Genomic DNA, 14,972 nt, shown 5'->3' with positions numbered 1-14,972 from the left:
ACTCTGCATCCGTCCAACCCTTTCCTTTGACAGAGGCAAACTGTTCTTTTTCAGCTCAGCTCCTCTTTCGTCATTTCTAATTTTAACTCATCTGTTTTTTGTACAGCGATCTGACCTCTGATCTCCAACATCCTTCAGTTTTATCACTCTGCACTCCCAGCATTTCCATCTCACTTCTCTTATAACTTCCTCCTCAGTTACAACGCACTGTGGCGTGTTGTCCTCCCAAAAAAGCAGCTTGTGTGAGACTTATAAAGGGAGGTCCATTACTTCCAAATGAGTCAAATATGAAAGCTGTAACAAGTTATATAATATTATAATTTGTAGGAGGGCTGTAGTGAAAGCAACAGCCACCATCAACGTGATTAATGATCTGCTTACAGGTCCCCTAGTGGAAAGAAATGAAGTAAAATGCTCACTTGTCTTTGCAAGGCCTTCAAGATAAAGTAGTACTTTTTAATGCATCTTTCAAAAAGTGCTGAAAATGCTGCAACATCAACTGACCCTTTATTTACTTTTGTTTATTTCACCTTACCCTTGCCCGATATTGAACACAGTTCTTTTAAAAATAGTACGTTCCCATGGCAGTTTCAGAAGCCCCCTGTCTCTGATGAGCTCCAGATGTCGTCCAGATGTTGCTGTGCAGCGGGCAGCGCTGGCAGGCCGAGACAGGAGCGTACCACCACCGCTTGGACCAGAAACCAGATCTATACGCCTCACTCAGAACATGGTATGGTCCAAATATGGTCACAAGTACGAAGGGTGCAAAGAATTTCTCATTATTTCTCTTCCCACGTTCTCTATATCCATCTCGATGAGTCACTGTGTTTTGAGTTTCGGAGTGAGTCAGTTTTTCTCAGAGTGACACAAGAAACCTTTTTTCACCCAACTGCAGAAAACACAGTCAAGCACAAACTTTGGTCGTTATAACTTCTGAGGCATTCTTTAACAGCATTTTCAAGCTTTTTTCTTTTTAGTTCATAAAAGGCAGAACACAACTTTCACCCGTCTTACTTAAGTCGACTGTTCAAATATTACATCTTAACGCATTTACTCTTCTGGGTGAAATTTCATGCTTTTTTGTTTACTTTTTCTAATGTGAGATAACTACAGATCAGCTCCATCAAACCAGCACCCATTGAGGAGCATATAGGGTTTCTTTTCATGTACAAAAGTAGACATACAGTGCTCCCCAATGGATTGATGCGCTATTGCAGCCTATTCTCTAAAAATGTACCTGCAGTTATGACCACTATTTCAATTAATATGGTAACAGCGCCCCCTTTTGATGTCTCAAAATTATATTTTAGTTCTTTTAAAAAGACACATCAAAAATATTTCCTCCTATGTACAACTGCATATATTATTACATATTCTGCTGAGGCCTTGGTTCTGTAAATAAACATAAAACATCCCTATGACAAAAGTAATAGAAAAGGGAAACTAGACAATTGCATGAAACAAAGTAATGCAAGACATTGTTACAAAATACAACCCGCTTAGCCCCAATATTGTTCCAGCATTAAAATATGTACAAAACAGTACATTGTTTTTTTTTAAAGTCTTTTCAGAGGATCTAGTTCATCCAATCCGAAGGAGGATTAGCTGTACTTTCTAATGTAGCCCTCGCTTGTGTGTCTGCGGAGGGAGAAGTTGCTCGTCTGTTTTCCTCCCATCTTGCACTCCGTGTCAGGAAAATGTTCTTCCCGTGTAAATTTGCAGTTCAAGGGCCTTGCATCATCTCAGACAACCAGCCCAGTCACAGTTTCAGCTGGGATTAATGTTTCATCCTCAAACTATGTACCTCGTCCTGTATGGGAAGGATGTTTTGTTGATAATCAGTTACACCACATTCAGCATTCGCATTCAGCATGGGAACCACAACTTCTGTACGCTTTGTTGTGGCACGGTAAGCAGTAAGCATGAATGCATGCAAAACTCAAGACGCATGTGACTGACCTGTAGCAGCATTCGTTTGTTTCTCTCCTCTCTCAGTTCTTCTTTCATTTCCTGCATGTCTCGTCTGATCAGAAGAGACAGAAACAAACACAAGAGGTTAATGACAAGGACACGTCTAAGTAGGTCAACATGTATGACAGTTTTTTTTTTCATTCATTACAATCTCATTGCAATCTATTTGAATTTTCATCCCAAAATTAGATATTTTTCAGTTACTTGTAGCGGATGTATATTTTTTAGATAATTTTCATGAAGCATAAATGGACATATGCGTATATACACCCTTAAAGCTGCACTATAGGCAACTTTGCATGTTGGCGACTGCAAATGGCAGCGTTGGGTAACTGTTTGAAATTTTTGAACTTTAATTACCCAGAAACCATGTGACTAAGATGTCAGTAAACTGCATACACTACAATCATGTTTACCAACACGGCCAGTCTGTAATTACTTCATACCAAAGGATACAAAAGGAATGAGAGAGGCTAAATACTGTATCTAATGTTGGTGAGACCAGTCTCTCTAGATGGAGCGCTCACTGCTATTTAGGAGACGATTGATATTTCACTCTTAAAGGATAAGGCCGGTGTTTTTTAATGCATTGCTTACTGTTAACAAGTCCTATGAAAATAACAAAATCAGCAACGATTTTGTTTTGCCAACAAGTCTCGTCCATGTAGCCGGTGCCCAATGAAGCCTCATGTCCCAGCAGCCATAGAACTCCATTGTATTAAAAAAATGGTTAAAAACACGTCAAAGAGCCATGCCGTTGCTCTGGCAGCATATTTCATCATCACGATGCACCGGGCCAGCCGACTTTTTCCTCTAACAAGTTAATAAGCCGGCTGTAAACACATTTGCGATCTCAGGAAAGTAGTTCCATAGCATCGAAAATAGTCCCCAGCGTAATGAAGAATTTGTTCCCATTTGAATTTGATTTGGTAATAACTACAATAGCCTGACTTTTCGTGGTAACAGTTAGCGATTTTTAAAATTGAAACTATGTCTTTGTGAGCTGTATTTCAAGGTTATTAGCTTACAGTTGGAGCCAATGACTTCCGGGTTGACGGCTAAAAACGGTACGTGGGATGTCAGAAAGTAACGGGAGTAGAGCAAATGCATTGTTGATTTTGTTATTTTCATAGGATTTGTTGACGGTAAGCAATGCATTAAAAAACACCAGCCTTATCCTTTAAGCTTTGATTTGTCACCCAACACCAGAATTTAATTTGGGCAAATTTGGGCGAATGTATAGTATCTCAATTGGAGTGATGGGACACTGTTCTCTTTTGCAGCCCCACTTTGTGATTTAGGCTGATAAGACAGGTGTATTTTTACCTGAAAATAGTGAAGTTTGAATTTTCAGATAAACAACTGTCAGATAAACCGAATGAGGTTTACTCACTCATGTTGTGCCTGCAGCAGCTCCAGAGCCATCCTCATCTCCTTGATCTCAGCCTGCAGGCTGTCCAGAGACGGCTCTTGTTTATGGGTCACAGCTCTGCTATCCACCACTACTTTGGGCGGTGCTGGTTGAGAGGGAGGAGGAGTCTTGGGCAGATGATCGGGCTTGGAAGGTGATGGAGTGAGATTTTCTGCACCCTACAATGATTTAGGGGACATTGGAATTATAAGGCATTGTACAGACCTTGGAACTATGATGCTTATACCTTGGGAATATAGAAAATATATTATGTTATTTTCTTTCATGATTTTAAAATAGCAATAATCCCTTAATAAGCTCTCGTTACTGTATGTATCATTTGCGTGGGCATCATGGTTTCATCCTAAATTTAGCAAATGTGACGCATATCCAGTGATATTTTTAACAAACCTTTTGCAAGACAGGTGATTTCTCTATCTGGGGCTTTTTGGGCAATAATTCTGGTTCCACCTGGTCGGTGCCAGTCTGAGCCTGCGGATGAGCATCGACCATGACCTTAATGAGGATCCCTGTTAAGACTCATCTCTCACAACATTCCTTCACTACTCTCTGTGTCAACCAGGCCAATTTATCAACCAGGCCTGTCTTTGGGGTGGTCAGGAAGGAACAAGAAAACACTTAAAGGAAAAATCCAACCTCAGATACTCAGCGTATTCTAGGAGTTATTTTGTGATGAAGTGTTGTAATTTACTTTTTTGGTGTACCCACTTTCCCTCAATCTGCTTCGTCTACTACTGCTTCAGTAGTGATTTCCTACATTTCCCAGAATGCCTTTCGACAACCCCCAGAGATGGGGCGTGAACTTGTTGCTTTCAATCAAAGGTGGGAGTATGGACATATAAATATAACTAGCTAGCCAACTAGTTTGTGAACACTGGGGTGTGTCTATGATCGCAGCTGCGCCCCTTATTCAAACACATCTTGTGGCTGCGTTAGATTCTCTATTGTGGCTACTGTTGGTGGAGAAATTAATATCTCTGCCTCTTCTACAATGGATTTCTCCCTGTATGATTGTTAAACGTTGGTGCAAAATGGTGAGTCTAGAAAAAAGCCCTTGCTCTTTGATTCAAAGGGACTGACATCAAAACCTGTTTACCGTTGATGTTTTAGATAGCTGGGGAATGTTCTGCTATCAAACCTCTAGCTGCGCTGGAAATATCTTGGTGTGACAAGGTTGGATTTTCCCCTTAAAACTCTCATCACTCCGACTGACCTGAATGTTTTCTAAGGAGGCCTATCATCTTCCACTGTATGACCAAAATGTGAGCGATGTTGACTGACAGGACTGCACAAGATAAACAAGGGAGTTGCCTTGTTAATCTTGTGATAATCTCACTTTGGTTATCTGCAGGAACATTGGTTACCAGAACCTGTGTGGTTTAGCAGATTATCAATGGCTCTTCAAATACCACAGTTTCGGGTTCAAACCTGGCTGGGATTACATGGCAATAAAATTGAACTCTATATTGTTGGTAACTTCGGACAAAAAGTCATTATGATATTATTGTGTCACTATAGTGGACATACTGCTGCTGTGACCGGGGCAGACGGCGGTCTCCTCTGTGGGGGTTTGGCTCTGTTCGCTGTGGGATGGCTCAGCTTATCCGTAGACACGTCCACTCCATCAAACTGGTCAGAGTCTTTCTCCTCTGCATGCTTTGGTGAGACAGGAACCAAATCACCATTGGCTCTAGGGAAAATAATACAGTAAAATGTCATCAAATGCAAACATTTGTCCTTTTTCCCCCAAAAAATGTTCAATTTGTCAGACTTCAAGCAAACAAAAAGTGCATGTACAACAGTGAGAGACAAAAGAAAAAAAAACTTTGAATCATTATCTCTTTAAATCTCTACCCTAACATCTTCAGCTCATGCAAACTGTTGAGCACAGTTTGTATTTCACAGTGTGGTCATGTGCACACTTTGAATGTGGTTTACAGTTTTGCAAACTCTTGGTGATGCGGGCAGGTGCAGAGCGCTGCCGCTTGAAACGTCTGTGTGTGTCTTATTTTGGACTGGCATATGTTTCCCTTTTACCGCACATGTAAGAAATTATGCCAGGAAGAACATCTCAACTCCAATAACCTCAATATAGTGATTTGATCCAATGTGAAGTTTACAAATAATCACCCTGGAGGTAAAGGCCTAGGAGATTAAGCTTTTGTAAACATTACGAATGATTCTGTAAAAAGTTGGAAAGTTGTCCCTTCCAAACATGTTGGCTTGGAAACAATTGTCAGAATGGCCTTTTCTCCATTAGTAGTCCCTTTAAGACAGGGCCTTTTTTGTTTTCTCAGTCTTGTGTGCGTGTGTGTGTGTGTGTGTGCGTGCGTGTGTGTTTTCTCAGGAAACAGGAAATGGGCTGCTCTCGTCTGTTTAGGCCTGATCTGACTCATCCCAGAGTTTCCACTGCGCCACTAAAGGTCGGGCATCCTGGCATTCTTCTTTAAGGACACCATGGCAACCAGCGGCACCAACCAAAACTATGAACATCTAAAGGCCCTGCTGCCAGAGCCAGACGAAAGAGGAGAAAGTGTTCCTGACATTTTCTAAGGACCCTTTGCTTTTCTCATTAGAACGTTTGCAATTGAATAAGTTTCACTATGAGTGCCCTAGTTGTCCCTTTTGATTTGAGAGACGTATTCTCCAGTAAGTCAACAATGTACAAATCTGGGTTATGCATGGGGATGAGTAATGAGAAAGAGAATGTTTTGGCGTCACTTACTTGGGCAAAATCTTGTTTGGTTTGTCCTTCACTGGTGGTGGACTGGGCTTGTTGATAGACGGCAGCTTGACTTTGGTTGGAGGATTGCTTCTCAGGTCCTTACCCTCTGTTTTTTCATCTGTAAAGCAAACATATTGCATTATTCTAGAGCAACATTTATCTTTGAGAGGAATATGATCCAATTGTGTTATAAATATAATGAAAGCTAGTACTATTGTAGTACTACCTTTTGTCTTTGCTGGAGCACCCCTCTCCATTGCTGAGGCCTCTGTCTTCACTGAAAAAGAATAGTGCATGAAAAATTATCACAATGTTGCTTTTTGGACATAAACAACAGGGCTGCACTTTAGGTAATAAAGTAACAATATTCTATCTGTTTGTGGTCGTATTGTAGAACTGTTGGACACACAGTGAGGCAGTGATACCCTAAAGTTTAAACAAAGTGGGTTCATGACAGGAAGGTTGTCGGTTTGAGTTCCTGGGCCAGCTGGGAAATGTGTGAGTGAAAGTGAATGAGTGAAAGTTCCCTAGAGCAAGGCACTGAACCTCAAAATGATCAGTGACGCTGCCAACTGTAGAAATGTGGTTGTCCCAGGTGTGAACGTGTGCAACAACATGAATGTGAGCAAGGTGTTGCTGTCACAGAGAATGCACGCTCAGCAAACCTTCCCTGGCTAAATCAAAGTTAGTTTGCACAGTTTGCACAGGTATGGCTTCAATTGTGATGAATAAAAAATATTGATACACTGTATCCATTTTCTAAGATGATACCATTCCAAACTGATGTCTTACGAAGAATTTGCTAATGTTGATAGTGCCACTCGTGTTAGTCTCATATTGTTTTCACTGAAGTGACTTGGGAGAACAAAACAATACTGTTCCTAAAAGCCACAAGCACAAATGTCGTATTTTACTACACCGAGAGAGGAATTTAAAACTGCAAGCTTTATGGTTTACTGTGGTTGAGTGAAAACGCTAATGGTCTTTAATCAAACTGGATTCCAGTTTAATAGCAGTAGCATGGGAAGGCGAGGATCTGCACATCACTGGAGCGGACCAGGTCACAGCTGTATCCAATAGGACTGCAGCTATCCTTCCCAAGGGTCTCAACAAGTTCTCCAGGCACAGTCGCTCTGGCTCAGCTTATAGGATATACATTGAAAGTGACTGCCTCTGAGAGGGCCTGGTCTTGGAGACTGAGAGAATAGATGCTTAAATTATGAAGCTTCAGTGAACGGGAGGAACAGTGTGAGAGATGCCCTACCTTGCTCCCTACTTGCCATGCAAAACAAGTGCTTATTCTGAAAGGGTGAAGTTGAGGAACCTGCCAACAATCCTACTAAATCAATACAAACACAGATCTAAGGAGCAGAACCGCTCTATTGCATAGTCCTTAAGATAAAGAGCCGGACTTCGCATGACACTAAAACAATGAACTCAGACTTGGAGCTGAAAAACAGACCAAATGAGAGTAGAGGCAGCCTACCTTGTGTGTTCAGAGCATTATGCAACATTCCCTCTCAGGCAAAACCATCCACAGTAGTAGTAGCTACAGTGCTGCTTCTTGGGCTGGCTGTGAAAATCTCTGTGACAGAGCTCTCCTCAGTCCCCCCATCCCCTGACTTCCTCCAAGACTCCTGAACCAGGTCACATGACCGCCCCGACCATCCCCCCATCTCACCATAGCCTGAGACTTCCTGTGACATTCTTGCGAGTGATACTGTGCGTAAAAGTGCTGTAATGAGAGTAATGGCGTGGGAATATGAGATGTGAGACCGCGCTGAGATTCCCTTAGGTCAGATGAATTGCTGAAAAACATGTTTTAACAGTGTGCAAAAAAAAAAGCCAAAAGAAGTTTAAAAGAAATTTGCTAAACTTGCAAATGGTAGAAAAAAAAGCCTGAGACAGCATATGGGGCTCCTCAGATGAAGCTTGACTATAAGCCACATCCTGCTCTGTGGCTCTGACCGACTAAAGATTGGATTTCTACATCCTCTTGTTTTAGTTAAATGTTCTTAATATGCATTCACTCTTTCGATTCCATCTTTGTACCTTAACAAGTCATCAAATGGCAAAGGGGAAATTCTTGAAACAGGCAGCAAAGTACTCAAAGTATAGCTTCAACTTCAAAAATCAACACAGTGCAAATGCAACAATCATAAATAATCCATAAGGGCAAATGTAGCACTTTTTTGTTTGTGTGTGTGTGTGTGTGTGTGTGTGTGTGTGTGTGTGTGTGTGTGTGTGTGTGTGTGTGAGGGGTCATTTCCTGATGCACTCAGTGAATGCACTATAACAAGGGATTTATAAACATTTTCAACTTGGAACCTAATCATTTAAGTTTATTTTACTGTTTCACTCACTGTAAGTTACTGTAGTGTGCGGGCTAAATGCCATAATGTAATATAAATTAAATTTAAGACATTTAGTTTCACCCTGAGGCCAAGGCTCATGTGGAGACTTACCAGACACAGACTAACAACTCACTTTGAACTCCAACCCATTGTAATGCAGCACAATAATATCCAAGATTTGGTTTGATTAAAAAAAACAACATTGTGGTTTTAGTCATGAATAGACAGGCTGTGCAAATCCAGTGAAGCATTGATGTCATTTTCTAATCAATGCCCTTGTAAAATTTAATTTCCAGATTGTTCCGTGCCATATATATAATTATCATTTCCCAATACAGTGAATTTATATGTAGAACCGTATTAAAAATGGCTTGAAGGGCTTCAGCAGCACATGGTTGTGAAATATTGACTTTTATCAGGAAACCATTTTGCTGAAAGGTACCCAACCAAACATGATGCTGCCAATTTCTCCATCTGCTAAAACGAGTTCATCACAGTCCAAACTGTCAACACACTGCCAGACTAAACAAACACAACTGTAGCTAGAAGTCCTTAGTCAGAACCTCTAAAACATGTAGCTACTCACTGTAATATCAAACCCATATTCCTGTCACAGATCCTGTTGTACTGATGTATCTGATCAAAGCGGTAGATACTGTTCTCTTACCTGAGCGTCTCTCACTGCCTTTGCGTGCAGGCAGTTGGCTTGTGGTCCCAGGCTAGAGGAGGAGAAATGGCAAACTCAACAAGTTGGCAAGTACGTCTCCCTTGTGCCTCAAAGACACTTCTATTCTACACACTCTTTCCACTAAGGGAATTTTCAGTGAGTAACTCCAAAACAGAGGATGTTGAAGACAACCCTGAGTCACTGCCCATTATAGAAGCAATAACACAGAAGACTTGTGTCGCAACAAAACACTTGCCAAAGAATACAGGAGAGTTAAATGTCAGCCAGCTACAGATAAAGGAGCTTTGCATTTTGAACCATTTCAGAAGAAAAAAAAAAAAAGTATAGCCAGTGTCAATTACTCTGTAACGTGTCCATGGTTTCATGGCGGCTCAATGCAATGTCTAAACCCCAGTACAGAGATACAGTGAGGATATTGTTGAGAACGTGCCTCAGGTCCACTCACTTGCAGACTGTCCATCGGCGGTATCACCATGACAAAGTTGTCAGGGAAGAAACCACGGCATCCGTTCAGCTCTCCCTCCCACCAGCCTTCATCTTCTGTTTCCTTCAGAAGGAGATTAAAACAGTCAAATTACAACCTCAAAGGCCGCACTGTCCACAGGGACGTGAAATTGCTGCATAAGAAGTTACCAAAGGGTCAAGCAAAACATGGTGGCCTGTGGTCACAGTGGTTCTTATCAGTTTGTCATCAAAGCTGTCTCAGAAATCTTTGTTTTCCACTGATACCATATGATTTGGACAAGTGCCACATTTACTTGCTGCGTCATAGACTGAGGCACCTATTTTCCCTGAATTACTCACAAACTTATACAACTGGTTTGGCTGGCTGAACAATTTTATTATACACCTGCAACTACTTTGAAAGAAAATAAATTATACCCTGGGGTTTGTTTGAGGATAAAGCTGAAGATGAGCTACTTTTAGCATTTCAAAAGCATGACACCATGAGAATGCACCTGGGAAACATGCTAGAAAATAAAAATAAGACAATGTGATCAAACCTTGCTGAGTATTGTAACAATGTCTCCTTTCTTCAGCTCCAACTCATCCTCTGTTTGGGCCTTATAGTCAAACATGACTTGGCAACACTCTGTCACTGAGGAGACATGACAGAAACATAGTTAGTAACGTAGTATTCTGTCATTCATTACACAACCTGAAAGTAAATGTGTGACAGGAATATGAGGTTTCTACAACAATGTCATGACTAACATCATCAGACCTGCATGCAGGCTGTGGGAGGAATTCACAGCACTGACTCAAAGCATTATCGGAAAGAGGTTGTGATTGCAACTGGAGATTAAGTCGCGAACCTTTGGCCCCTGGAAGATATTCCACTCTGATGTAAAGTATGACGTCAAGCCAAGTCACTGTGAGTATTTTTGTGGGACCCCACCCACTTCTAGATTAAAGTGCAGGAATTACCCACTAATCACATGCCGGTGATGTGTCCGGTTGTAAACTGGTCTAATTGCTTTTCAAACACGGTTCAAAAATAGAATCCATGTTGCGCCTTAGCGTTGAGTTCATGATTTTGCTAAGGATTTAATTGTACTTCTAAACAAACAAAGGTTTCTCAATTAGTACACGGATGTCTCTATGGTGACTTGACTGATCAAAGAGGAAGCCTGTGAACTTACCATTTCTTGCTTTGTTCCTCACACTTGTTCTTTGAGGTTGCTTTATCTGGACGAAAACAAAATATATTCAATCAAAGGAAGAGAATCCATATGTGTTTAGGGGAGAATTATTTCTCAGCAAATTTGCATACCTCCTTACTGAAAACTGCATCTGTGAGTTTGGGTCTTGCCTTGCCCTCACTGAGCTTGGCATCTGTAAAAGATTAACGTTAGTTAATCAGTTCAGCTCCGTTTTAACAACATTAGTTTAGATTCTACAGTATGTAGAAAGAATAAAGAACAGTAAGTTTATCTGATTGTTTGGATTTACCCACCTTTAACAAAGATTTCTTTGACAAAATTTGATGGAAATGCTCCCACTTTACTGCCTTTCATCCCCATCCACCATCCATCTTCAATCTATTACATGGGAAATTAGAGAGCAACAAAGTATGTAAGATGAAAACAAAAGGGTGCAAGAGAATTAACATGTAAGTGCAGCGACTTCTATTTTCCCATTCACCCTTAAAGATCTGTGCAGCAACATTGCAAAGCAGTGCTAAAACATGAAACATCAACATCTGGTATATAATTTAAGTTCTTTCTCTTACTTGGCACAAACACTCAGAGAAACTCTCAGAACAAGTCAGATCAGTTCACATGTGTTACAGTGAAGCTGGAATGTGTCTGAGGAACACGCTTTGTAAGCCTGGTTTCCAAAAATAGAGGGAAATAATACCCACACAAATAATGAATACAATATGAAAAAAAAAGTCTTTATTTACCCAGGGAACAATTGCTGAGCACTAGTTTTCAGCGACGCCCTGCTTCATACTCATTCAGTTACATACGTCTATAATAGTTGGGACTTCTTCTACTTCAGCAACTGAAGTGCCTTGCTCATGGGCAACTCAGCAGTAGTTCAATGTTCAATGTCACATCTCACTGATTTTCCCAGCAGGATTCGACGTTTCCTCCAATCACAAGCTTGCTGTTCTAACCATTTAGGCTACAGCAGCTTGTTTGCAGGGCAAGCTGGCTGACTGCTTGGTTATCTGATTTGAAACTTGGGTGTTAGAGCGGCGTTAAGAGCGGACTCTACCTCTCTGATGATCTCTACAGTCTCCCCGACAACCAGCTCCAGCTCGTCTTCATTCATGGGGCTGTAGGCAAACGCCACCTCGCACTTCCTCGCCTGCTTCATCCTCTTTGCTGAAGAGACAAAGCATCACCAGCCACATCAAAACAAGACAGATGTCACATGTAAAGTCTGCTGTTAGCGGATAGGGAAATGAGATTTGAAGCTGGATGGAAGGCGAAGTAGGCAAGTCTCAACAGGATACTGCTGACACTGCAAAGCTCTAGAAGCTCCTTCATGTTTCTAGCACATCTAATCCCTCAAAGGCACTGTGTTTGTTTTTATCGGTTCCATTTTCATACATTATAATTAAGTTTGGTTTGCCAAGGATGTGGTCAACATATATTTACAGTGAGACTGTGATTGCTTGCTGCACTGTCTGGCTGACAAAGTGTATGCATCACACTTGACCGCAATTATAAACACTTCTTCTATTTTGGAACATAAAGTTCATATTTGACAGATTACTGAAGACCTGGGCTTCAGCCAGTATTTGCAAATACCTTTTATGTGCCAGATGGGTGAGGTTGTTCTCATAGGTCAGTGCCAGACATATGCCACTTTTTCACAGGAAAAATATTCAATTCAATAGGATTTCCTCTGATTGACAGCTTACCTGACACTGAAATTCCAAAATGCAGTAAACTCTGCAAACAAATACTCATTTTCAAATACTATTCGGTCCAGATCTGGATAGCTGCTAATGTTTTAAGAGAAGGGAAATCATCTTACTTTTCCTTAAGCTTCTTGGTTCCCTCTTGCTGTCACCTATCAAATAGACTGGCACTTCCTGTAATGAAAACCAAGACAAAGCATTTTAAATATGCTTGGACACACATGAACACACATACACAAATTAATCGAGCACAAAATTCAAAGCAGTACAATGACGTGCAATAATGAGAACAAACCTTGACAAAGTTGACAGGGAAGATGCCTCTCTTGCCCCTCAGCTCCCCATCCAGCCATCCCTCCTCGCTGGCCTTGGTGACATTTTTGACCACATCCCCCGTCCTCACCGTCATCTCGTCTCCCATGGTGCCCTCGAAGTCCATCAGCACCAGCACCTCTGCAGCGCATTTGAAAATGGGGCAGAAAGTTAGATTCTTTGCACCGACAACACTGGTTTACCTGCTTCACAAGTAACGTGCCCTGAAGATATGTACGCTTGTTTCAACAGTCGCTGTGGTATGTGTTGTTATGGGAGACGTCTAAGCAGTGGAGAGCAAAGGATACAGTTTCTAAAGTCACTGCCTAATCATGTAACAAATGCAAATCATTGTTTTCTCCTTGAACACAGGAAACCAGCATCATTACAGGAAGGTCAATTTAAGAATAGGTTACATTAAGTTTGCCAGAGCCAATGCAAAAGCTTTGAATAAATTAAGAAAATAAGCCTAACTTGCCTAAACCTCAGCAAACACAAATGCATTCATGAGGTGTATGCAAAGTGAGTAGTTATGCAGTGGTAAACATGCAACTGATATTTGCAAAAATCAACTGCATTCTGTGCAGATACTAAGCCGCTCCACACTATCATCACTTGGCGGTTACTCCTTGTGGTTGCAAAACTACCATTAAACCTTCTAACTCCCAGCAAACAGATAACTGAGAAAACATCAGGAAAGTCGATCAGCCTGTAAGAATTATGTGACAACACTGACTTACCCATGGTTTCGTAGAAAGCTACTCTATCCCTCAGACTTGAATGTGTAATTCCTCTTCTTCTCACAGCAGCCAAAGAACTCTTAAATAGAATGAGAACTGAGAGAGTACGGTCGTATTGCCTAAGACTGAGAGATATGGCAGCCAAGGCCCTTCTTCCTACTTGTCAAACATTAACATTGAGCAACTTTTCCTGAGGCGAGTCATGGCAAGTCACCAGTAAGGAGTAGGATGGGTCAGAGAGAGAGAGAGAGAGAGAGAGAGAGAGACACAGAGAGAGAGAGAGAGAGAGAGAGAGAGAAGGAAGAGAGAGAAAAAAAAACAGGTGAGACTGGTTTTTCATGATAACAAGGGTGACGTGAAATGAAACATGACCACATAGTTCATGCAGCTACAAAAAAATAAATAAAAGGTGAATGTGCCACCGTATACATTGAGGATAATGCAATTTAGTAGACAAAAACAAACCATGGAAAGTATTTTGCAAATACTCTTTGATCCAGGCCTGTTTTATTAAAATGTAATCCCCATATGGTGTCTGACATACCCACAAATAGTTACACACACTCACATACAAATTTAAAGTAAAGGCAATGGCTTGTTTTGTGTTCTTGGAAGGATTGTATGTATGTGTCCATATTGTTGCTCAGCCTGTTATAGTATGTGCCCTGAGGCAAAGTTGCTGGCCATTTATAGAATGCCTTACACTGAAAGCAGAACAAGAGTCTATGCTAGACTGGATTTGAAAACCTCTTCAATGATGTGCTTGAAAAGAGCACAGCAACAAAAAGAAATTGCATAATGCTTTTTTACAGGAAGAGAAAAATGTACTGAAATGTTATTTATGGGCTGTGGTAGTAGTAGATAAGGCTCTCTGTCCCTCTCCCTTGCTCAAGCTACTGGGTTGTTCATCAAATATAGAATTGTTCCACTCAAGCACTTCCTTGTCCTCCGTGTTGAATATTAGCAACTGAGTCACGATCAAAACTCTGCAATTTAGAGGTGTGTCTGCATGATGTGCTTAATATAGCCAGCCTAGGACGATTTGATAACTCATTTGGGATGCTGCGTTTAAATGATTACAAACATTTTATCCCTTATTGACCAGACAAGTTGATTAAGAAGACATTTTTATTTAGAGCAACAATCTGACTGTTGCAGTTAAAAGTTGCAAGGCAGTGAAAACTTGGAATTGCTCAGAACAACCACACTGTTGGCCACTAAGCAACTCCACAGGAGATTAACTATCTTGCCCAAAGGCAGTTCAACTGTATGTTCAGCTTCCACTTAGATTTTCCAGTTCAGGGATTTGAAACAGACCGGTTGCAAGCTTGCTCCTCTAATAGTCAACCCCAAATTCTTTAATATTCAAGAGAA

The 14,972-nt window shown here is 41.0% G+C and overlaps 1 protein-coding gene across 3 annotated transcripts; it reads right to left on the bottom strand.

The window, feature by feature from the left end:
- Positions 1 to 490: 490 nt before the first annotated feature.
- Positions 491 to 13,789, bottom strand: sh3d21 (SH3 domain containing 21). 3 transcript variants are annotated; one of them, XM_071904551.2, is made up of 17 exons: positions 13,599 to 13,789; positions 12,842 to 12,999; positions 12,663 to 12,720; positions 11,895 to 12,004; positions 11,128 to 11,212; positions 10,945 to 11,006; positions 10,814 to 10,859; positions 10,175 to 10,269; positions 9,616 to 9,717; positions 9,150 to 9,201; positions 6,355 to 6,405; positions 6,129 to 6,246; positions 4,943 to 5,093; positions 3,794 to 3,874; positions 3,365 to 3,561; positions 1,960 to 2,023; positions 491 to 1,810 (listed from the first exon to the last, which is right to left on the bottom strand). In XM_071904551.2, exons 1-17 carry the CDS (start codon positions 13,600 to 13,602, stop codon positions 1,778 to 1,780), a joined length of 1,467 nt encoding a protein of 488 aa, XP_071760652.2. In that variant the 5' UTR covers positions 13,603 to 13,789; the 3' UTR covers positions 491 to 1,777. The 3 variants fall into 3 exon arrangements, with proteins under 3 accessions (XP_071760652.2, XP_071760651.2, XP_071760653.2); XM_071904550.2 differs by having other exon boundaries at positions 4,931 to 5,093; positions 13,599 to 13,788; XM_071904552.2 differs by lacking the exon at positions 3,794 to 3,874 and having other exon boundaries at positions 4,931 to 5,093; positions 13,599 to 13,788.
- Positions 13,790 to 14,972: the final 1,183 nt, after the last annotated feature.

Source organism: Centroberyx gerrardi, chromosome 12 (genome assembly GCF_048128805.1).
Source record: "Centroberyx gerrardi isolate f3 chromosome 12, fCenGer3.hap1.cur.20231027, whole genome shotgun sequence".
In the NCBI taxonomy this organism is placed as follows: domain Eukaryota; kingdom Metazoa; phylum Chordata; class Actinopteri; order Beryciformes; family Berycidae; genus Centroberyx; species Centroberyx gerrardi.
This window is presented reverse-complemented; position numbering and strand designations above follow the sequence as displayed.